Genomic DNA, 24,945 nt, shown 5'->3' with positions numbered 1-24,945 from the left:
TCGTAGAAAAGCGCTGTTATTTCTCGGAGTTCCTGAGGCTGACAATGAGAACTGCACACAGGCCGTGTTGTCGCTGGTGAACGGCACCATGTCGCTGAAGGAGATCACAACCTCGTCTATCACAGTTTGTCATCGCATTGGGACACCAAACAGAGAGCATCATCGGCATATACTGGTTAGGTTTGCGAATGTAAGCCACAGGTCAGATGTCTGGCGAGCCAAGTCCAGGCTGAAAGGCTCAACTGCATCCATAAAGGAGTTTCTGACAAAGTCACGGCAAGCTGTGTTTAGCAAAAGTCGGCAGTTTTTTGGTATGCGATCTTGCTGGACTCAGGACGGCATTATTGTTGTTAAAGTCCCGGATGGAAGCCGAATCAAGGTCACCACTGTCGATGAACTAAACAACTTAATAACTAAGTTTCCGAAGACAGCAGAGTTATCGTCGTCGGCAGTGAAAAATCACGGGGCGGCCGAAGCATCGCGCTCGGACTTAAAAACGCGTAAGCCGTAAAATCTCGTCGAGCGTCAACTAGCATGTTTTCCTATTTAATTTTTATTGTTTGCCTGTTCTTTTTTCTCTACCCACTTTTTATTTGTATTTTTTTTTGTTCTTCTCTCTCTTTCTTTTCTATGTCACTTTCATTTTGACATTAGAGTGATATTAATGTTACGTTCCATTTCACATTAATTTATTGTTTTATGTTAAAAGTTTTACTTTTTGTTTTTATGTAACATTTACTTTTGTTATTACTCTGTGTTGTTAGCTGGCGGGTGGTGCAGAGTGTGATCGGACACGTAACAGTAGTATATTTTTATTTATTATCTGCGCCATATCAATATATTATATTTATTTTAAAGTTTTATTTCAATAAATATATACATATTTATTTTACTTTAATATATATACATATATTTAAATTTAAATAGTTTTATTAATTTATTATGAATACAGATGATGACTCTTTTCACTCTGCTAATGAATCTGCTTCCACTACTAGCAGTGATGACAGCTTTTGCTCGATGGTTGCTACTACTGGGGAACTGATACGTGGTAAGTTTAATCTTGAAAATCGCGCTACTTTTAACGTTTGTCATGTAAACGCGCAAAGTATAGCTAGTCACTACAGTGAACTAGATGTAACTTTCACCGACGCCAACGTGCACGCCGTCCTTGTTTCTGAGAGCTGGCTCAAACCTCATCTTCCTTCCGCCGCATACCCCCTACCTGGATTTATTCTAATCCGAAATGATCGGGTGGACAGGAGAGGGGGTGGTGTGGCTATCTATCTCCAAGCCTCCTTTTCTTATAAAGTCATAGCCTCTTCCTCTTCCACGAGTTCCAATTCCGCTGAATACCTTTTCCTTGAGGTTTGGGTCAAGGGAGTCAAAACTTTACTTGGTGTGGTTTATTGTCCTCCCTCTGTTGATTACTTCTCCAGTCTTGACTCAACTCTGGAATCTTTAGGGTCAGATTACGCACACCACATCATCATGGGAGACTTCAACACCGACCTCCTTGTCCCTTTGTCCACTCGTTCACGAAAACTCCTTGACCTTGTTGAGTCAGTCAGTTTACACATCCTCCCTTTACAAGCCACTCACCACAACATTGAAGGAGAGGATACCTGGCTTGACCTAATACTCACTTCCACTCCCGATCTTGTTCATTCTCACGGTCAGTTTCCTGCTCCTGGTTTCTCCCATCATGACCTCATTTACTTATCCTACGTCCTTAAACCTCCCAAATCCAAGCCTAAGGTTTTGCGCGTGCGTTGTTTTGGTCGCATGGATGGACGCAAGTTGTGTGAGGATGCTGCTAAAATTACTTGGGATGAACTGACGGCAGCTACATCTATTGACGAGAAGGTGACTATATTTAACGCTCAACTCCAGGCACTTTATGACACTCATGCTCCCGTCAGGAAATTCAAGTTGAAACGTCCTCCAGCACCTTGGATGACGAGTGAGGTTCGGATGGCGATGAAGCGTAGGGATCGGGCCTTGGCAAAATTCAGGAGACGCCGCACGGAGGAAAACTGGACATCATTTAAGGTTGCGAGGAATTGGTGTAATCAGATGGTACGGAACGCTAAGCGCCGCCATATTCTCGAAAATATAACCTCCGCTTCTTCAGCTAATATCTGGAAGTTCCTTAAGACTCTGGGTATTGGTAGAGAGAAGAATAAAGACTTCCAGGGGACCGTTGCCTTAGATGACCTTAACAGGCATTTCAGCGCATCTGCCGGCATTGATCATCAAGTCAAAAGTCTCACTATTGAATTTATAGCTGGGTTACCTAAACCAGACATTGACCCCTTCCAATTTTCTCCAATGACTTCAGATGATATTAAAAAGATTATCCTATCCATTAGATCTAATGCTGTTGGTTATGACAAAATCACCCGTCGCATGATTACCACAGCTTTAGACCATCTTATTCTCACCATAACCCACATCATTAATTTCTCCTTTAGTACCGACATGTTTCCCTCCCAATGGCGTAAGGCTTATGTCATTCCTCTTCCTAAAATACCGAATCCTACCCTTGTTACTCACTTCCGACCTATATCCATACTTCCTTTCCTATCTAAGGTTTTAGAATCTTGTGCGCACAAACAACTGTCTAACTTTATTCATTCACACAATTTATTGAGTACACTGCAGTCCGGTTTCAGACCTTGCCACAGCACTACTACCGCACTCCTTAAAGTGATTGGCGATATTAGAGCAGGTATGGAGGACACAAAGGTTACGGTATTGGTTCTGATAGACTTCTCAAACGCTTTTAATAACGTCAATCACGACATCCTCTTATCCATTCTCTCCCATCTTGGGATGTCATCTGGAGCATTGGATTGGTTCTCGTCCTATCTTCGAGGTCGTCAGCAGTCGATACACATCGGCGAATCTTCGTCTAGTTGGTGTGATCTGCACTCTGGCGTTCCTCAAGGCGGCATTCTTTCTCCTCTACTATTTTCAATTTTTATTAATCTCATTACCGAAAATCTTCAATGTGCGTACCATCTATATGCCGATGATTTACAGCTTTATGCTCAGGCTGGAGTCGATAGTGTGTCTTCGGCAGTTGGAAAAATAAATAACGACCTGTCCTACATTAAATCCTGGTCTGACAGTTTCGGCATAAGCGTGAATCCCGCCAAATGTCAGGCTATTATTGTTGGAAGTCAACGCTTGTTATATCGGTTGGATATGGCATATGTCCCATCGGTTATATATGATTTTTTTTTTTTTTTTTTTTCGGGCCGGGGGCCGAACCTCCTACGAGGTCCCCGCGCCTAGGGGGCGCGCGGGGTATGTGAGACTCAACGATCTGCAGGTGTTGAGAGCAGATCGCGGGCCCAAGGATTTTAGGGCCCACCCACTAAACGACTCCCCTGCACTCTTACACCCGACGTCCGATCTCCGTCCGGGGTCAGAACCCGTTCAGAGTAGGGGGGTTCCCGCGGTCAACACTACATAGAATAAAATCTATCGGTTATATATGATGGCTCAACCATCAACTGGTGTTCAGTTGTAAAGGACCTAGGCCTACTTATTGACTCCAGTCTGAGTTGGCGAGCCCAGGTCATCTCCGTGTGTCAGCGAGTTACACTTACACTCCGTATGCTTTACCGCCTGAAGAATTTCCTTCCGCGCGAGACCAAGACAATGCTCGTTCAAACTTTGGTCTTCCCCATGATCGACTATGGAGATGTGTGCTATTTTGACCTGAATGCAGATCTACTCAATAAACTTAACCGGCTTCTCAATAACTGCATTCGATTTATTTATAATCTTCGGAAATACGATCACGTATCTTCTTATCGCTCCCAACTCAAATGGCTCCTCATTCGTCAACGCCGTAGCTTGCGTGCTCTCAGTACTCTTTACTCTTTGTTGCACTCCCCAAATCCACCTGCTTATTTAACTACTTCCTTTCAATACTTAGGGTCTGACCACAGCCGAAATCTTCGTTCATCTCACAATCTTCTTCTTCGCTGTCCTCCACATAGTTCTGACTTTTTACACTCTTCATTCACTATTCAGTCTATTCTTCTATGGAATGCGCTCCCACTCAAAATAAGGTCGGCCACTCCACGTGAAGCGTTTAAGACGAAGGTTCGAGAACTGTTTCTCAGAGAGTTAGCAGAGTCATCTAATTGATAATATTTGTTTATATATGTTTTTATATGTATATATTTATGATACGTATATGTATATATTTATGTATATGTATTTATTTAATTACGAGTATTTGTATCTATAAATATTATGTATGTTATATATACACATATTATTATGTTTCAGTAAAATCACCTTCACACTACACCTACCAAGCTTCATCTCTGCACTCCCCTAAGGTAGACTGTTAGAGAATGCCTATGGCATTAAGTCCGCCTTTATACTTTATAGTATAAGAAGTTATAAATAAAAAATAAAAATAAAAAAAACAACGCCCATCGCGTTGTTGAAAATGGGATTACATATCCATAGAATACAAGATAAAATGCGGTTGTAAACTTTTTGTTTCCGAAAGTCACGACCTCTCGATCCCTCGGGGTGTCGCTTTCATTCAGAAATATAATACCACTTTGTGTTCGAAAAACAGGACGCGTATAAGAAACCTTTCTTTTACTTGCCAATAAGAAACATTTACTTGGCAATAAGAAAAATTTTTGAACATAATGTAAAGCCTACTAAATAAAAAACAACTCACTGGTTAGATCTTGATAAAAATTAGATGTAGGATAGTGGTAAAGATAGTACAATAAGTGGTCTCATCGCTAAAAGGAGAGAGAAGAGATCGCTTCCGGTCTGCCGTTGTATCTACAGAAATTCTAAAAAAGATACACCAGGTGTGTTGCGGTGTACTATTATTAACAATATTTAGAGTAGTTATTGAATAATGAAGAAAATACATTTATTCAATCAATATACATCTACAATTGAGGTAGATAAAGCATATAACAGTAGTGGATCACATGAGAGTACGATTGAAGCTTAGAAACTTTAGCGATTGAGACTCGAAATAAAAGATTATTATTTAACAGGTTCTTATCGCGTTTTTCACATTTAGTGAGTCACCGACATTTTGGCGTTGTTGCGAGCTCCAAGATTACTGGTAGACTGAAGAATTGTGGGCTGTTAAAAGCAGATAAATTTGTCTACCCACATTTTGGTTCCCTTTGGATGATACCGTTGGAACTTGACTACTCGCCTCAACAATATAACTTATTATATCGATATTTATATTCGAACACAACGAATTGTTTTTTACTAAACCTAGCGACTACAGCTACAGAAATACCGGAAACTCATTAACCCTTTGAGGTCATATAGTTTAGTCTTACACTTACATTAGGCTTAGGACCGCAAAGTTAAGCGGGAACGTGGTAAGAAGAAAAAAGAGAAAGAAGAAGAAGCAGTAAAATTTCATCACCTGCTGTTAGTTGAATTGACGGAAGTGTTCGACCGACTCCGGCGGTTGCAGATGGAGTCTCCGCAGTTGACGACGCCGCCCTTGGTCGTGATGCTGAAGGTCCGCAGCCGGTACAGGTCGTCGGACGCCCGAGGGTTGTACGGCTTTTCCGGCAAAGAACAGACCCGAGGCCGCGAATGTTCCACCACTGAGGACAAAATACAAATTAGTTTATTCTAAGGAAAGAAGACCTAGGAAGTGGGCGTGGCCTGCTGACGTAATACAGCAGCGACTTCAAACTGGTCGGAGTTGGAGAGGAGAGTTGAGGGCATCACTAACATGCTGCCTCTTTCACGGCCACTTTCTGATCTCGGCACCAGGGGTAGACGGACATTGTACATTCGCGTGTCAACTTAGTTATCCACATTTTGTCATTAGTATTTAAAATCAATAATTGTTGACAATTGTATTTTGTATCGTTCTAATTATATTTTTGACATGACAACGTCTTATAATTCGATGGAGCCGGCTGCAAGCACGAAAAAACATGACTCTTGAGGCGTTCCATTTAAGGCTTGAAGTGCAAGCGAGAGCGCGCAACGAGCGACAAAGAGGCACAATCGGCCTCCGCGTTCGGCAGCGTTCGACATCTGTCTCTCTCCTACTTGAGTGAGCGATGCATCCGCGTGGACATCTGCAGGCAAATGGCGTGGAATGGTCCGTAATAAACTCCTGTTGCGAGGAGGTGGTCCGGACCCTCAATATTGAGGAAACCGAAGTAAGAAGAAGAATGTGGTGTCAATTGTTTATAGCAACGATAATTGCGATAATCGAAAAATTAAACCATTCCATCAGTATTTTCTTATGACGTTGTCACGTTAGTAAACCGACTTTACAGACAACCGATTTTGTTTTAATATTTTAAGTCGTGATTTCAAATTATATTATATTAGTTATACTATGGCGTAAAGCGCTTTAACGTACTCGCGGCTGCCTGGAATTTATTGTGGTTATTTTATATCTATACTAATATATAAACCTACAATGGTTTTTACGGATGTTCCGTTATAACTACTGAACCATGCACCCGATTGACTTGAAACTTGGTATATACGTAGAAAATACATGTACTTAATGGATAGGCTAATATTTATATGAGTGTTGGACTCCCTAATAATAATGACAATAAATAATAATATCAATTTTAAGTGCCCAGCGAAGCGGGCGAGTACGGCTAGTAATATCTATACTGACTCAGTGGTACACTAGTTAGCGCTCCTGACTATTGCGCTGAGGGTCGTGGGTTCGATTCCCCCATCCCACATTTGCTTTTTTCTGGCTGTTTATTGTATATATATTTGTATATTTAAACATGTATATGTTTATGAGTCTCCATAATACAGGGAATCCTAAATTGGGGCCGCATGACCGTGCGTGATTTGTTCCCAGTTATTATTATTACAGTTATTATTATATATTATAGGTGCAGATTTACAGATTCAATATTATAACTAACAGTTGTAGGCCATGGCTCGCATGGGTAAGTACCAACACACTGCATATCGCGAATCAGTCATACGTTAAGGTTTGTAGGATGTGATGGCGAATCTATCTATATATGTACCTAGTCAGGTCATAAATTCTGTCACATGTTTAATGTAAAATAATTGAAACAAGTTTATTCATTATGTAACCATTCATATACCAAAATGAACTTAACAAAACATATATTCTTATGACACTAAAGTTTATTCAAAATGACCTCCGTGATTTTGAATACAGGCCTTCAATCTGCGCGGCCAGTCGTCTATCGCAGCACGAACGAGGTCCATGTCAATATCGGCGGCTGCCTTAATCAAGGATGTCTTGAATGACTCCAAATTGGGATGAGGCTTTGAGCACGCCTTTTCCTCCAAGTGTTGCCCTATCTTGTAATCTAACGGATTCAAATCTGGACTGGAGGAGGGCCAGTCTTCGTGCCGGATGAAGTCGATTTCACGCGCCGCCAGCCAGTCTTGTGTGCTCTTCGCTCTATGAGCTGGCGCCGAATCTTGTTGGAATACCCAGTGCCTGTTATTGAACATGGTATGAGAAACAGGTTCCACAAGGTTCGTCAGGACTGTATTTTGATACACAACTGCATTCGTTTTTACACCTTTCTCACAAAAATGTACCTCTGTTAAGCCCCAATAAGAAACTCCCAACCATACCATGAGCGAGGATGGAAAATGACCTCGTTGGACACGCGGAATACGGTTGCTCGCTTCTCCACTACTGTGTGCGTACACCTTATCATTTTGTTTGTTGTAGCTCTCTTCTACGGTAAAAATTTTTCCATCCGAAAAAAGAATTTCCCGATATTTTTTTCCCGCGTATCGCTTCAACAAAACGCGGCATCTCTTCAGTCTCAGGTTCATTAAACGAGCATTCAAACGATGTCCTGTTTTTCTTCGATATGCCCGAAGCTCTAAGTCTTCATTTAACACCCTTTTCACCGTGGTTCTGCTTAACCCCATCTGAAGGGCCAACAGTTTTTGCTTACGTTTGGGATTTCTTTGATTTCGCGCCTTCACAGCTTTTATCACTGCTGGAGTCCTAACAGACCGAGGGCGACCACTTCTTGACCTGTCATCTACACTAGAGTCTTCATTGTATCGTTTGATGGTACGATAAACGAATCTTTTGGTTATATTCAAATTTTTCAGTATGTTAAAAATTTGAATTGGCGCGTAACCGCAACGATGCAACGCAATAACTGCAACACGGTCTTCTTTAAGCGTCCACTCCATATTTAAAAATGAGTAAAATTCTAAAAGTATACATTTTTATTTTCATGAACAATTCGAAATTCGAATTCAATAAACTTTTTTGTGGCCAGCATTCTAAAAGAAAAGTTATTACTGTTTGACAATACTTATGACCTGACTAGGTATATATAAAAATGAATTTCTGTTCGTTAGTCTCGCTAAAATTCATAAGAATCTATGTTTTGTTAAGTTCATTTTGGTATATGAATGGTTACATAATGAATAAACATGTTTCAATTATTTTACATTAAACATGTGACAGAATTTATGACCTGACTAGGTATAGTCTTAGGTAGTATGGATGAACTCTGCTCTGGTAACGAGAGATACGACATTAGAAACGAGATGATGAGATCATCTCAGAGATTGTTAGACGCAGCGTCCAAACAGATTACTTAATCATGATATTTGAGAAAAGCATGATACCCTTAATTAGAAGTCGTCGTGGCCTAAGAGATAAGACGTCCGGTGCATTCGTATTGAGCGATGCACCTGTGTTCGAATCCCAGGCGGGTACCAATTTTTCTAATGAAAAAAGTACTCAACAAATGTTCACGATTGACTTCCACGGTGAAGGAATAACATCGTGTAATAAAAGTGAAACCCGCAAAATTATAATTTCCGTAATTACTGGTGGAAGGATCTCTTGTGAGTCCGCGTGTGTAGGTACCACCGCCCTGCCTATTTCTGCCGTGAAGCAGTAATGCGTTTCGGTTTGAAGGGTGGAGCAGCCTTTGTATCTATACTGAGATCTTAGAACTTATATCTCAAGGTGGGCTTCAGTAACCACTTTACACCAGGTGGGCTGTGAGCTCGTCCACACATCTAAGCAATAAAAAATAAAAATAAAAAATTAATAATGTTTAAGCAAAAAATTTGATGACTCCCGCGAACAACGCTTAAATTACAGCCGTACTTTTCAAGCGCAAATAAATGTCAAGTTTGTCTTCACAACTTTGTCGTCGAGCACATAAAGCTCTCTCTAGTTGGCTTGTTGAAGCCCGCAAACTAATGTTAAAGTGGTACTTGACGTTTACAACCTGTTTTGTGTCGGCTTACATTGTATGTAACGTCACATGTAGGTTTACCTTCGAGTGTGTAAGTTATATACGAAAACTAGCTGTACCCGTCCCCTTCGCTGGGCATTTAAAATTAACATTATTATTTCTCACCCCCACAAAGATTCATTAACGCCCCCGCAACTGGTGTAGGGAGTCCAACACTCATATAAATATTAGCCTATCCATTAAGTACATGTATTTTCTACATGGATACCAAGTTTCAAGTCAATCGGATGCATGGTTCAGTAGTTATAACGGAACATCCGTGAAAACCACTGTAGATTTATATATTAGTATAGAAGTATAGATAAATACTTACACAGCCCATGGATCTGGTGTAGGGAGTCCAACACTCATATAAATATTAGCCTATCCATTAAGTACATGTATTTTCTACATGGATACCAAGTTTCAAGTCAATCGGATGTATGGTTCAGTAGTTATAACGGAACATCCGTAAAAACCACTGTAGATTTATATATTAGTATAGATTAGTATAGAAGTATAGATAAACACTTACACAGCCCATAGATTAGGGGCATTATTCGTAACCATAGCAACGAGACATAAAAGAGAATAAAAAAATAAACAGATGTGTAATTTCATAGAGTGGCTTTTGACTCGATCGATTCACATATGTTTTTATTGAAACTGTGGGTAGTGCGATGTAAGAGCTATCTCGTTAGTTCAGAACAACGTTTATTTCATAAAAGAACATTCTGCTCTCAGTGCTCCAATTTACTAATTACATATTGACTCATACTTACGACATGCCACATGCTTACTAACAGAAAAAGTACTTTTTTTTTATTGCTTAGATGGGTGGACGAGCTCTCAGCCCACCTGATGTTAAGTGGTTACTGGAGCACATAGACATCTACAACCTAAAAGCGCCACCCACCTTGAGGTTCTAAGGAGGTGGATGGTGGAGGTGGTAGGACCTCTTGTGAGTCCGCACGGGTAGGTACCACCCTGCCTATTTCTGCCGTGAAGCAGTAATGCGTTTCGGTTTGAAGTGTGTGGCAGCCGTCGTAACTATAGAACTCATATCCTCATAGCCTTAGAACTCATGCCTTAGAACTCATATCTCAAGGTGGGTGGCGGTTTTTACGTTGTAGATGTCTATGGGCTCCGGTAACCACATAACATCAGGTGAGCCGTGAGTTCGTCCATCCATATAAGCATTAAAAAATAAATAAAAATTACAAAGGCAAATTATCTAAAAATAAAAATAAAAAATCTTACGTTACGGACGTTTTTTTCTCGGTTAGGGATGCATCGTCCCATGAGGAACTTCATTCCAAAAACTCAATTAAAACCATAATGGTTTTAGTTTTCGTAATGTCCTACAAAAATAATCTACTGAATTTCCTAGTCTAGAACAAAGTCAACATTTACCCTTACACGTTCCCTAAGAATGGAATTAATATAAAGTTTTATCATCAAAGTACAACATAGGTTTAAAGTAAACATTTAGTGAGAGAGATTCAGTTTGTTACTCCTTTCAGTCTACAGATTTAGTTTGACTAGAATCGCCTGTGGTCTAAAACTATTTCGATTAGGGAAGCTATCTATCTAGTATTATTAGCTGCTTTGCCGCTACACTATCTTTATACATATCGACGCTTGAAAGGCAAACGTGACTAAGCGACAAAAAATAAAATATTTTTAGGTCTATTAAAATCATTTCAATCCTACAGCTACTAGCTAGATTCTACTACAGCTAGATTCGTTAAAATAAATTTTGTTTTCAGGTATTTCAACTTTAAATTAGTCTACTGTAAAGTTCACGCATTGTCGCTTAGTCATGTTTGCCTTTCAAGCGTCGAATTATGTATCTATGGCACGTCTTCTTTCGAATAATATATCTAGTAGAATAATTGAGTACTTCGACAGTTTACTAATACGTAAGATTCCGGGTGTGTTCGCCTAGAGTATTACGATATCTTAAACATGCACAAAACTATTATTTAAAAATACTAAACATCTTCCATTCTTAATGTGCACAAATCAATGGTCATGTGAAAACTCGCAATTTTATTTGCACGTTCTTTATTGGCTCGCTTTGGAAAATGTTCTATTGGAATTTTGTACTTGATTCTCCCTTGTAAACCAGAATTACGAATATAATTCGGTATAAGAAAATAATTTGTTTCACTATGTCCGGTTTTGACATTTTAATTTTGAAATCTCCCGCCATCTTGCCCCGTTACCCGCGCGATTAACTGAACGCGATACTAGCGCTACGCGTTTCCGCAATTTGTGCAACAATTGAAAAAAAGGTCAGTCTCGTGAAATCATCATCAGCAATTGGCGGTAAGCCCGTATTAAAAAAACTTAAAAATAAAAAAAAAAACTGTGCTATCGTACAGTCTACACTCTACGACAGTTGTACGAATATACAGCTTATTATTTAAAAAGTGGTGACACGAACATATTTTGATTTTCATTGAATTCTCAATTTTAGTGTGTGATTGTTAGCATGAGTATGCTTGAGAGCGGTGAGACGACTGGTGAATTTGTCGTTTGGCACAAATAGGCAGAGTACTTACCGTAGTTTTGCCGGATTTATTATTATTAAAAATAATAAGATATAAAGCCTGCAAAATATGACTACCTATAGGTATAATATGTAAACATACATAAATGTAAAAATTTACGAGTGTAATTGAAGCTACTTTTATGATTTTAATTACACGTTTTTTTTTTTCATTACATTATTTCCGACTGCGTTTACAGACAACTAAGATATTGGACCTCAGTCGTATACACTGTAAAAGTAGTTTTAATTATTTCCACGACTCGTGGAAACCACAGAAATTCTTATATTTACAAGTAATTACGGTCTCCATTGATATTACTACATACATAAATATGGTTGCACTAAAATTACTTACTCGTTGGCCAGATTGAAGTGCTTAATTTTTAAACTCTTTATTTTTATTCTTAAGTTAATAACATCGTCTGTGGGGACTTCACAACACAAACTCATAGATGTAACCGATTGGTCGCAGTATATTTCCATCTCTGTACCCGTTCCGTCAAACTTATCAACCCGAAACTTCGCAACCCAAAGAATAAAGCAAAAACTTTTCTAATACAAGAAAATTATGTCCGTCTCTCTTCATCGGTCATTTATTGTGTACTAACTTTTAAGTAATTGTCAACTCAATTGGGTATTCCAAGGGTATCTTTTTGATTCGATTTCACATTTACGAGCTTTGTTAGAGGTTCGTAATTTTGCCGCCGATTCAGTTGTTTTACTACTGACATGAATTTGTGCGAGGAATTGACAAGAAGACCGGTGTTGTTTTGTTTTTTTTTATTGCATACTAGCTGACCCGGAAGACTTCGTAGTGCCTCAACCGATAACTAAAAGACCTAAACTTTTTTATAAAATAAACATAAAACAAACAAAAGGAATCCGTCCGACACATCAAAGGAAAAACAAAATTGTTATTTTTATTTAATTACGAGCATTTTCATATTTATCTACCTTTTAAACCTTCTCTGGACCCCAGCCCGTGCCACTCCGTCGCCGCGTCCGGTGGCACAAAATAAAACCCAGACCCCTCCCCCGGTTATCCTTCAGGAGAAGGCAGCTTGGGATCGAGTTTGCCTGGCCCTTAAGGCCAAAAATATAAATTTCACGAATGCCCGTAACCTCGCGAACGGCATTCAAATTAAGGTTCAAACACCCGACGACCATAGGGCCCTCTCTTCTTACCTCCGTAAGGAGCGTATAAGTTTCCATACGTATACGCTCCAGGAGGAGCGCGAACTCCGCGTTGTAATACGCGGAATCCCTAAAGAGTTAGATGTAGAGCTCGTAAAAGCCGACCTGTTAGAACAAGGCCTACCAGTGAATTCTGTGCACCGTATGCACACCGGTCGCGGTAGGGAGCCATATAATATGGTTCTAGTCGCTCTCCAGCCTACCCCCGAGGGTAAGAAAATCTTTAACACACAGACCGTCTGTAGGCTCTCTGGTATCGCTGTCGAAGCCCCCCATAAAAAAGGCACTCCTAGCCAGTGCCATAACTGTCAATTGTACGGGCACTCTTCCCGTAACTGTCACGCGCGGCCCCGATGTGTTAAGTGTTTGGGCGATCACGCCACGGCCCTCTGCGCTCGCGACCAAAAAACCGCGACGGAACCGCCTAGCTGCGTCCTGTGTCGAACACAGGGTCACCCCGCGAATTACCGTGGTTGCCCCCGAGCCCCTAAAATAAATCGCCGCGTCGCCCGCCAAAACCGCCTCCGAGCTTCCGGCCCAGACATCAAAGCCTCGGCACCCTCTGCGTCGCAGGCTAAGCCAGCGTTCGTTCCGGCGGCGGTGCCCAGTGTCTCGGCCTGGGCAAAACCGCTGCCGTACACGAACACGGCTACAACTCCCTCCTCCGCGATTCGTCCCACCCCCGCGACTCGTCCCTCTCCCGCGACTTGCCCTCCGACCGCGTCCGACAATCTCGCTTTAGCGATCGACTTCTTTCAGTCGATCAACTTTGAGCGCGTTAACGCTTTGGGCGACGCCATTCGCGCTGCCTCCACTGCACAACACTTTATCGCCGTTGTGCAGGAATACGCCGACGTATACGCGTCATTAAATACGTACGTCCTCCCCTCACTCCGCCGGTAATCAATGGCGTATATAAGTAGAATAAAGCCCCTATCCGTAACGATAGGATTTTTTAACGCTTACGGTCTCGCAAATCAACGTGATCAGGTTTCTGACTTTTTGCGTGACCACCAAATTGATATCTTTTTAGTGCAGGAGACCCTACTTAAGCCCGCGCGCCGTGACCCTAAAATCGCGAACTATAACATGGTCAGGAACGACAGGCTCTCTGCCCGTGGTGGTGGTACCGTCATTTACTATAGAAGAGCCCTGCATTGCGTCCCGCTCGATCCTCCCGCGCTCGCTAATATCGAAGCATCAGTGTGCCGAATCTCACTGACGGGACACGCGCCGATCGTTATCGCGTCCGTTTATCTTCCACCGGATAAGATCGTTCTAAGCAGTGATATCGAGGCGCTGCTCGGTATGGGGAGCTCTGTCATTCTGGCGGGCGACCTAAATTGTAAACACATCAGGTGGAACTCACACACCACAACCCCGAATGGCAGGCGGCTTGACGCGTTAGTCGATGATCTCGCCTTCGATATCGTCGCTCCGCTAACCCCGACTCACTACCCGCTAAATATCGCGCATCGCCCGGATATACTCGACATAGCGTTATTAAAAAACGTAACTCTGCGCTTACACTCGATCGAAGTAGTTTCAGAGTTAGATTCAGACCACCGTCCCGTCGTTATGAAGCTCGGTCGCGCTCCCGATTCCGTTCCCGTCACGAGGACTGTGGTGGATTGGCACACGCTGGGCATCAGCCTGGCTGAATCTGATCCACCATCGCTCCCGTTTAACCCGGACTCTATCCCGTCTCCTCAGGATACCGCTGAAGCCATAGACATCTTAACGTCACACATCACCTCGACATTAGATAGGTCATCGAAACAAGTTGTAGCGGAGGACTTCCTTCACCGCTTCAAATTGTCCGACGATATTAGGGAACTCCTTAGAGCTAAGAACGCCTCGATACGCGCCTACGACAGGTATCCTACCGCGGAAAATCGTATTCGAATGCGTGCCCTACAACGCGACGTAAAGTCTCGCATCGCCGAAGTCCGAGATGCCAGATGGTCTGATTTCTTAGAAGGACTCGCGCCCTCCCAAAGGTCTTACTACCGCTTAGCTCGTACTCTCAAATCGGATACGGTAGTAACTATGCCCCCCCTCGTAGGCCCCTCAGGCCGACTCGCGGCGTTCGATGATGACGAAAAAGCAGAGCTGCTGGCCGATACATTGCAAACCCAGTGCACGCCCAGCACTCAATCCGTGGACCCTGTTCATGTAGAATTAGTAGACAGTGAGGTAGAACGCAGAGCCTCCTTGCCACCCTCTGATGCGTTACCACCCGTCACCCCGATGGAAGTTAAAGACTTGATCAAAGACCTACGTCCTCGCAAGGCTCCCGGTTCCGACGGTATATCCAACCGCGTTATTAAACTTCTACCCGTCCAACTCATCGTGATGTTGGCATCTATTTTCAATGCCGCTATGGCGAACTGTATCTTTCCCGCGGTGTGGAAAGAAGCGGACGTTATCGGCATACATAAACCCGGTAAACCAAAAAATCATCCGACGAGCTACCGCCCGATTAGCCTCCTCATGTCTCTAGGCAAACTGTATGAGCGTCTGCTCTACAAACGCCTCAGAGACTTCGTCTCATCCAAGGGCATTCTTATCGATGAACAATTCGGATTCCGTACAAATCACTCATGCGTTCAACAGGTGCACCGCCTCACGGAGCACATTCTTGTGGGGCTTAATCGACCAAAACCGTTATACACGGGAGCTCTCTTCTTCGACGTCGCAAAAGCGTTCGACAAAGTCTGGCACAATGGTTTGATTTTCAAACTATTCAACATGGGCGTGCCGGATAGTCTCGTGCTCATCATACGGGACTTCTTGTCGAACCGCTCTTTTCGATATCGAGTCGAGGGAACCCGCTCCTCCCCACGACCTCTCACAGCTGGAGTCCCGCAAGGCTCTGTCCTCTCACCCCTCCTATTTAGCTTATTCGTCAACGATATTCCCCGGTCGCCGCCGACCCATTTAGCTTTATTCGCCGACGACACGACTGTTTACTATTCTAGTAGAAATAAGTCCCTAATCGCGAAGAAGCTTCAGAGCGCAGCCCTAGCCCTAGGACAGTGGTTCCGAAAATGGCGCATAGACATCAACCCAGCGAAAAGTACTGCGGTGCTATTTCAGAGGGGAAGCTCCACACGGATTTCCTCCCGGATTAGGAGGAGGAATCTCACACCCCCGATTACTCTCTTTAGACAACCCATACCCTGGGCCAGGAAGGTCAAGTACCTGGGCGTTACCCTGGATGCATCGATGACATTCCGCCCGCATATAAAATCAGTCCGTGACCGTGCCGCGTTTATTCTCGGTAGACTCTACCCCATGATCTGTAAGCGGAGTAAAATGTCCCTTCGGAACAAGGTGACACTTTACAAAACTTGCATAAGGCCCGTCATGACTTACGCGAGTGTGGTGTTCGCTCACGCGGCCCGCACACACATAGACACCCTCCAATCCCTACAATCCCGCTTTTGCAGGTTAGCTGTCGGGGCTCCGTGGTTCGTGAGGAACGTTGACCTACACGACGACCTGGGCCTCGAATCAATTCGGAAATACATGAAGTCAGCGTCGGAACGATACTTCGATAAGGCTATGCGTCATGATAATCGCCTTATCGTTGCCGCCGCTGACTACTCCCCGAATCCTGATCATGCAGGAGCCAGTCACCGTCGACGCCCTAGACACGTCCTTACGGATCCATCAGATCCAATAACCTTTGCATTAGATGCCTTCAGCTCTAATACTAGGGGCAGGCTTAGGGACCCCGGTATCCGTACTCGTCGAACTCGACAAAGAGGTCGACGTGCAACCTAACCCATGCATCAGCCCGCTGAGTTTCTCGCCGGATCTTCTCAGCGGGTCGCGATTCCGATCCGGTAGTAGATTCATTCGCGAAACAATTGCTCTTGAGTTGTTAGGTCTCCTTCGGAGGCGCTCGGGCAGTTGTTAGCAAATCCCACCCCTCTTGGCTGAGCCTTTGCTCGCCCACCTGTCCTGGTGAAACTGGAAAGGCCTTCGGGCCACCAGTAAACTTTCAATCATAAAAAAAAAAAAAACCTTCTCTGGACTCCCACAAATAATTCAAGACCAAAATTAGCCAAATCGGTCCAGCCTTTCTCGAGTTTTAGCGAGACTAACGAACAGCAATTCATTTTTATATATATAGAAGAAGAAAAAGATAGAAGAAGAAGATAGTGGTTGGTGAACATGGGATATGAGTTTTCGTTTGTATCATTTCACTATTGTCATGTGCTTCAAACCGAAAAGAGTGGCTGCGTCGCGGTAGTAATACGTATGCAGTGCAAGCTTACAATGTGGTTAGATACCCTTTACCTAACACGTGAGAGCTTACAATACCTGCCTTCCGCATTTATTATTTTAATATATTAAAAAAAATAACAGTCTAATTCGCGTTTATTAGTTTCAAGTTATTGCTTCGGACCGTACGGAAACTATTCAGTTTTTATTGTCTCGGACTACCCACCTTGTGATTTTTGTTGTTTCGACGGGTCAATGAACCTACTACGAGTCTATTCAGGTCTCAAGATAAATGATAACACTCGAGCTGTGATGTCGATGCCTGCAACCACTTAACACTAGATTAACACTATTTAGCTTTCGTCTTAAAACATCCTATGTTCTGAAATTTATCAACGGTTTTATCATGAAAAGGCTTCTATTTATAAAGTATTAAAACTCACTCTACTTTATACCGTTTTCATTATAAGCCCGTTATAAAACCGCTTTGTGAATGACAAGAACGGATTTGTGCAACGCCCTCAGTTCAGTCGCAATGGATTAATTAACGTGACGTCGCCTGCCCACTTCCATTTTCTATATCTGTTGTGACATAAATAGAACTTAGTCTTAATTCTAACAAAAAATATCAAAGTTACCTGGTAATTCTAGAAAGTTAGACGTCCTCCGTTGCCTCCCACGCATCGTGTTTTGGAAATTTAGAGGCCCTATGTCTTCGACGGAATCGCAGTTCGAAATCGTGGATTCCCTTGAGCCTCTGCGACTAGCCAGATATGCTAGGCCCCCCTTCATCGACCCTCGTCTCATCGGAGAGCACGGTCTACTGATGCTAGTCGAACGGGTCTGTGGCGTGTCATCAGTCATATCGGTTAGATCGGACGTTGATTTCCGACATATCTTCGAATAGGTTGTTGTAGCCTCGTCGTCCGCGTCGTGAAGGATCGCTGATGGAGTCCCCGGCATAGCGTCTATGGAGTCATCGGTGTGGCTAGACACGATACTCGGTGACGTCACGAGCCGCGGTGAGCTCACTGTGGAAGTAGATCCATATAGTTTCCTAGTTCGATTTGGAGAGACGTAACCGGGGTTTGTGTGAATGTGCACGGGAGGCGGTTTCGGCGAGCGGGACTTTTCTCTGCGGTTGTGCTTCAGAGATGTGCTGTAATGTAGGCCGTGTGTGCGGTCCAAGCTGCTTGGACTGGAGCGATCGGAAGGACACTTCTGAGGGAAATTGAAGTGCCTCGGACTCATTGGGCTTCGATGGCCGTGTGCGATTGGGGATTTCGGTGGTTGGCTGTGCTTGTCATAGCTGCAACCGGATTGGGGAGTGTAGTATCCGGAGGAAGAGGTGCTGGATGTTATGGAAGGACTTTTTTGTGGGAAGACGAAATGGCGAGGACTTTTCGGAGTGTGAGGCTTAGGGGAGACGGGAGGATATCCACCAGGGCTGTTCACCGCCATGTTCACTGCGCGATATCCATCTCACTCTTGCTTATACCTGTAAATAATACAAACCATTTTAATTCAGTCGAATCAAGAATATTCGCCAAAACGTTTATTCGTCTTTTTATATATACTAGTGGTCCCGCAGTAGTCGAAATTCGACGATAATACTTAAAATGATTTATTTATATGTTTTATTTATATACTCAAAATATTTACTTCATACGTAAAAGGATTTGAAGCTGGCAATATTTTTCCCGCAAAAATAAAAATGCTTGTTTTTTCAATAGAGTTACTTTTTTTAAACTACTTATTGTAAACTATAGTGGCGCTTATTTGCAAGAAAGTAAATGCATATTTATTTATGACAAAATTAATGCACTAAGTATTTTTTCTATAATCTATTGTCCGCTTTGGGCCTAAAATGGGCCATCCCCTTTCATACTTCACCGGCCGCGCAATTTTCGTAAAAAGGGATACAAAGTTTTTCTTTCCCGTATTAATATATAGATTTTTTTAAACCACATGTATAAAAAACAACAGTTTATTATTTACGATTATAGAATATGTAAATGGTTTAAATTTTTTTTATTTAAGATGTACGTAAAAAGCTTTCAGAGAGTTCCATTATGTAACGTAGGACAATCAACAAATGGATTTTATCGGATGGATAATAATAGCGACACAATCACGTCGGCGGTCTCCGGCCTGGTCCTCCCTAATTATCACAAATTTAACGACTCTATTTATTAGAAAATTGACTATAAACGTAATGTTTTAGCCTGAATTACAAACGAAGTACGAACAGAAACAAAGAATAGAAATAGTCCACGCTCTGGACAAATTATAAGTCGGTTTATTGAAGTGATGTTATGTATTGTTATTCCGACAATACTAATTAGATAAAATATTTGAAATATAAAAAAAGGCGCCAAAATCATGGTTGAGTGAAAAATGCACAGATAAAATAAAAAATGAGAGTATGTGTTCCGTTTCACGCTGTGAAGATCTTGGACAGAAATAATAGAAACAGACAAACGGATACCGCTAATATTTAAGACCAGCAGAAAAACATTTATATTAATAATAATTTATATTATAAATTCGTTTAGTAATTTATAGAATCAACAATTTAGTCTTCACTGACATTTCCAAAGTATACCCCTTTTTTCACAGATTATTCGTATCAGGTAGGTCCTTGTGAAAAAAAAAAGGTTTAAAGAGCATCGAATAAGAGTACTTTTTGTTTATAACAAAAGGCTCCTTTATTTATTTAAATTAGCTATGTGTATTTATTTTTATTGCTAAGAAGGACCTCATGGCCCACCTGGTGTTCAATGGTTTCCATACTCCATAGATATCGAAAACGTAAATTTCGCGCCCACCTTGACAAGAGTACTCAGGAATCTAAGTTTTTTCCGTGCACCGGCTGCCCTATATACTTCAAGCCCAAACGCCTTACTGCTCCACAGCAGATATGGGCAGGGTGGTAACTGTATTTTCAAAGAATTCAACTATACCTCTCTCATCATAATCACATCTATACTCGACAATAAAATGTAGATCATCTATCAAGTAAAAATACCAGAAATCAAATAATCAAGCATATAATAATAGAAGTCAAAACGTACACATCAACGGGAAACCCGTAGGAATCATTAAAGGCACGCGTCATTACCCCCGAAAGCCGACTCAAATCAGATTGATCAAAGTAATTCTGCTCTATTCATGTGTTATATGGAGGCATTGTTATATAAATTTATACCGGACTATCGGTTATATCAATGTTTGGAGCTTGGAAGAAGTATTAAAGAAGGCATGATTTATTCTCGCAGGAATTCAGCAAACAACGCCTTTGCCTCTGGCATTACCGATATCCAAGCGTAGTATATATAGTAGTGTGCTAAGAATGGAAATATATCTGTCTATATATACAAAATTCGATGTATGTATTTCCTATAGACTCCTCGAACCGGTTGGACCGACAACCCTGGCGAGAGAAATTTGGTAGCCCATAGATCAAAATCAAATCAAAGACCAGCAAGCAAAGCGGCCAAATATAGGCCAAAGCCAAATACTTCATTACTTAGTCATATATTAATCTAAATATGCGGTATAAAATGTAACAGTAGTGTAATAGAGTGATCCTCGTATAGTGAAAATGAAAGTCTAAAGTCAAACAAAATGGCAGACCTCAAAGTACTGGTCGATACTGTTTGAAAAAACATAACGTAAATGATAATAAATTTTAAAAAGTATTACTCGGTTTTCAACTCTAATTATATGAAAGTTTTGAAAAAAGATATAGATAAAAACTTATACCCTATTAGTCCGAGGTTACGAAAGCTGTAAAGTATTTTGAGCGTCGAAAATAATAGATACATAAAATTGACTTTAAAAAAAGCGTAGCTTTAGTTTTAAATCGTCGTTCGAAACTTATTTTTTGCTCTGATTCCGAGTCGCCATGCGCCAAGAGGGCGTACGGAGCTGGTAGTGGTTATCGAAGTTAAAAAAACACGTGTGGCACTCTGAGACTGCCGCGGTAAAGCTATTGCATAGCATTTTTTATCAACTTATGCAATTATAATTGGACAATAATAATTTAATAGTAAAACAATAATAAAATAAGACCACGCTACATTTATAAACATTAGCAAACAAAAGCAAAACATTAACTGTCCCCTTCACACTAATAAGCTAGACCGCGCGAGAGAGTTGGGCAGACTTTTTATGATGTGCATGCAGTGCGACGTCACGCCACGCGCTTATTCACAAACACTACACAAGCGCAACGTGTGAATGTGTTGAGCGCGAGCTACATGGTAGGCGAAGTGGGAGGTGTTAGGTTTTATTTTCGTTACGGAATTTCTTGATTCGGTCGCCGCGCTCAAAGCCCGCGATAAAAGCTATGCAATAGTTTAAAAGTATTTGCCAGTAAAGTGCTTATTTTAATGAAAACTAACCGACTCTGTATAACGAGAACGTCAGTAAAATAAATTACGTGGAAGCGGTTCACTCCACTAGCTTGAAAGTAGTTCAATGACATAATTTATGGCGTAGGCGACAGAAGCGTAATATTGTACTTACAGTAGGTAGATCGGCCTACATTTTATGCGTATTTGTCAACGTAAAATAATAAAAAAACATGTCACCTCATTTAAAATACAATAAGAGATGAGACCGGTTTTTTTTTGATAACGCCATCTTGTTGTGTCTTTAAAGCGGTTAGTTGCCCTCAATTAAGAAAAATAGTATTATTATTCGCCAATAGATGTCGAGAAGAGTTGATTATTGAAAACACGAATAAAACAACATTTTCTGAAAATAAATCGTAGCTAGATCGATTTATCGCCCCCGAAATCCCCTGTATACTAAATTTTATGAAAATCGTTGGAGCGGTTTCCGAGATTCAGATTATATATATATATTAATATACAAGAATTGCTCGTTTAAAGGTATAAGATAAGATAAGATATTTTTCAAACGATTTTATTCTGTTTCACGTTCCAAAATGTAGGCAGTAGTGGGCAGTTCGAAAGTCAATGACCTGTAAATACAGGGGAAAAACGTCTTCATCGACTGAACTACATATAGAAAATACTTATCGCTTCGACATCTCGTGTTTTGTGAACCCGTAATCTACAGTAAAGGTTGGCGGGCGACGATCGAATCGTATGTGCTTATTACATTGCGCGCAGTAGAAAAATATTGACGAAACATTTTATCTCAATCCAAACACATATAAGTCTCTTCGTTTCAGTAATGGATTTGTTTACCTACATAACGCATATAGAGCATAACGGTCCCATGTCCGGTGCCAACCGGAACGCATACTTGCTACGTAGCGGTAATAGATGGGATTGTATTCCTTAACCGTGCAGGGTCACAATATCACCTACCACTAAATTCTGGCCAGCATTTGCAGTATTCTGATACGCTACTAAGAACGCTACCACACAATCACCGGTGAATTACCTAGTTTCGCTTTCAACGAAAACCAAGCAAAAAAAACTTCAGAGGTGTCAAGGGACACCCGGATGGAACGAAGTTCCTTTCGATTAGTTAGTGAAGGAATTGTAATTTTTTTTAAGTTAATATAATAAATTATGGCATTATGAAGAAGAAAAAAACAATACTATGAACTAAATTACTATTGTTGAAACGCTATCTCGAGAAACTGTACTCATTACGCGGACCAATCGGATACGAGCAATGTCACGCGATAAGCGCCTACACGTTGATTGGTCAGAATGACGGATCTAAAAAGTGTCGTGACAACTTTTCGTAAGAATTTTTTCCGTCTAGCCCCCTTTCACAACGCGCGATAAGGAACTTCGTTCCAAAAATGGGGTCGAGCTATTTACTCTAGACCAACAAACTCGCAGCCTACCATTTTTTTAAAGGTATTTGAAAGCGGTTCAATACAAATGTTAAAGGGCATCATCCATATAGTAGGTTAAGTAATGTAATTGTTTAATGTATATTGTGAGTAAGGTTGTAAGAACCATTGTGTACAAACTCAGCACATTTGTCTTGCTTAGTCGTGCGCACATGGTTTATGTTGCAAGCCAAACATTTTTTTTCTTTTTTTGTAGACGACCATACGGCTCACCTGATGGTGAGTGGTTACCGTCGCCCATGGACTTGAGCAATGCCAGGGGCAGAGCCAAGCCGCTGCCTACCGCTTAATACTCTCCACGAGCCTCGTTTACTTGTTATTTTTTGTGTATCTATCTCTTTAGCTTGTAATGTGTATTGTGTGCCTAATAAATAAAAATAAAAAATAAATACAAATTCTTTTAGTATCAGTTTTTTTTATAATTTTTCCTTTTTATTGCTTAGATGGATGGACGAGCTCACAGCCCACCTGGTGTTAAGTGGTTACTGGAGCCCATAGACATCTACAACGTAAATGCGCCACCCACCTCGAGATATAAGTATTACTGCTTCACGGCGGAAATAAGCGGGGTGGTGATACCTACCCGTGCGGACTCCCAAGAGGTCCCACCACCAGTGATTACGCAAATTATAATTTTGCGGGTTTGGTTTTTATTACACGATGTTATTCCTTCACCGTGGAAGTCAATCGTGAACATTTGTTGAGTACGTATTTCATTAGAAAAATTGGTACCCACCTGCGGGATTCGAACACCGGTGCATCGCTACATACGAATGCACCGAACGTCTTATCCTTTAGGCCACGACGACTAAAGTTCCATTCTTTGTAATGTTATAATTAAAAATAAATATACACTTAAAATCCAATTACTGTTTCCAAAGACAAATAGCACGAGCCTCCGAATTCAGTCGTTATCGAGGAAAAACAACAGACAGTCTACTAGCAGCTAGGAAATTTGTTTGTAGTACTCTCTCGTGTCTGCGCGCATCCCGGCGAGAGAAGCACTCTCAATAGCCTTCACTTAACCGCAAATGTACGTTGAAAATCGTTTACCCAATCCATTGCTCATATTTCAGCAGTAGATGCGGGAATCACGAATTCATGTACAATATTTTTTTGAGATCTCAACATTTAGGATATAATAGACTATAATTCTAGGCGACTTTAATGTGAGAAAAGTTGATTGAATCCAATGATATTTTATATGTAAAAAGAAGCAGATATGTTTCAAGCGCACGTCAAATGAAGACTCGAAAACAGGCCGATTGGGAAGTTTCGTCTTTAGTCGCGTCTAAACAAATGCAATAATAGTATAACAAGTGCAATCGTTCCAATTATAGCTATCTTTTTTACTCACGCGCTTATCCCATCTTTTGTACTTTTCATTAATGCTACTTGTCAACATGTGTGTGCACTATATCGGTAGGTATGTAGACATATATGGCGCGATCAGGTTTGAAGAGTTAGTTACTATGAAAATAACATATGTGTTGTATAAAAAATCATTGATTGAATCATAATGTAAATGGTTTTATATGCAACTAAGCCTTCATCTTAGCTTCTACCGTAGATTCGAAAAGCTTCACCACTGAGAAAAGTTGGCAAGAAAGTCAGAGCTTGCTCTTTCTGAAATATTTTATTGTGTATAAACGCCACTATAGGCAATAATTAACATGATAAATAGCTTAGTTTATTCTATGTTACTATTTATTTATTATTAACAAGATGAAACTGTTATTCTACCATATCAAATCAAATCAAAAAAAAATTATTCAACATAAATCAAAATACATACTTGTTGAACGTCAAAAGAACTACCGCATATTTCATATTTAGTAGACACTGTC

General features: G+C 41.2%; 1 protein-coding gene across 1 annotated transcript in view; it reads right to left on the bottom strand.

The window, feature by feature from the left end:
• The window catches only part of LOC101744636 (uncharacterized), a 100,484-nt gene that overhangs the window by 39,921 nt on the left and 35,618 nt on the right, over positions 1-24,945 (bottom strand). The window contains exons 2-3 of the mRNA XM_012695088.4: positions 17,895-18,754; positions 5,441-5,627 (exon numbers count right to left, since the gene is read on the bottom strand). Coding sequence (XP_012550542.2) covers positions 5,441-5,627; positions 17,895-18,717 — 1,010 coding nt within the window. The 5' untranslated portion in view covers positions 18,718-18,754. The remainder of the gene's footprint in view (positions 1-5,440; positions 5,628-17,894; positions 18,755-24,945) is intronic.

The sequence above is a fragment of the Bombyx mori genome, chromosome 20 (assembly GCF_030269925.1).
Source record: "Bombyx mori chromosome 20, ASM3026992v2".
NCBI classification, from domain to species: Eukaryota; Metazoa; Arthropoda; class Insecta; order Lepidoptera; family Bombycidae; genus Bombyx; species Bombyx mori.
The sequence above is the reverse complement of the archived record's forward strand: the minus strand, read 5'-3'. Positions and strand labels throughout refer to the sequence as shown.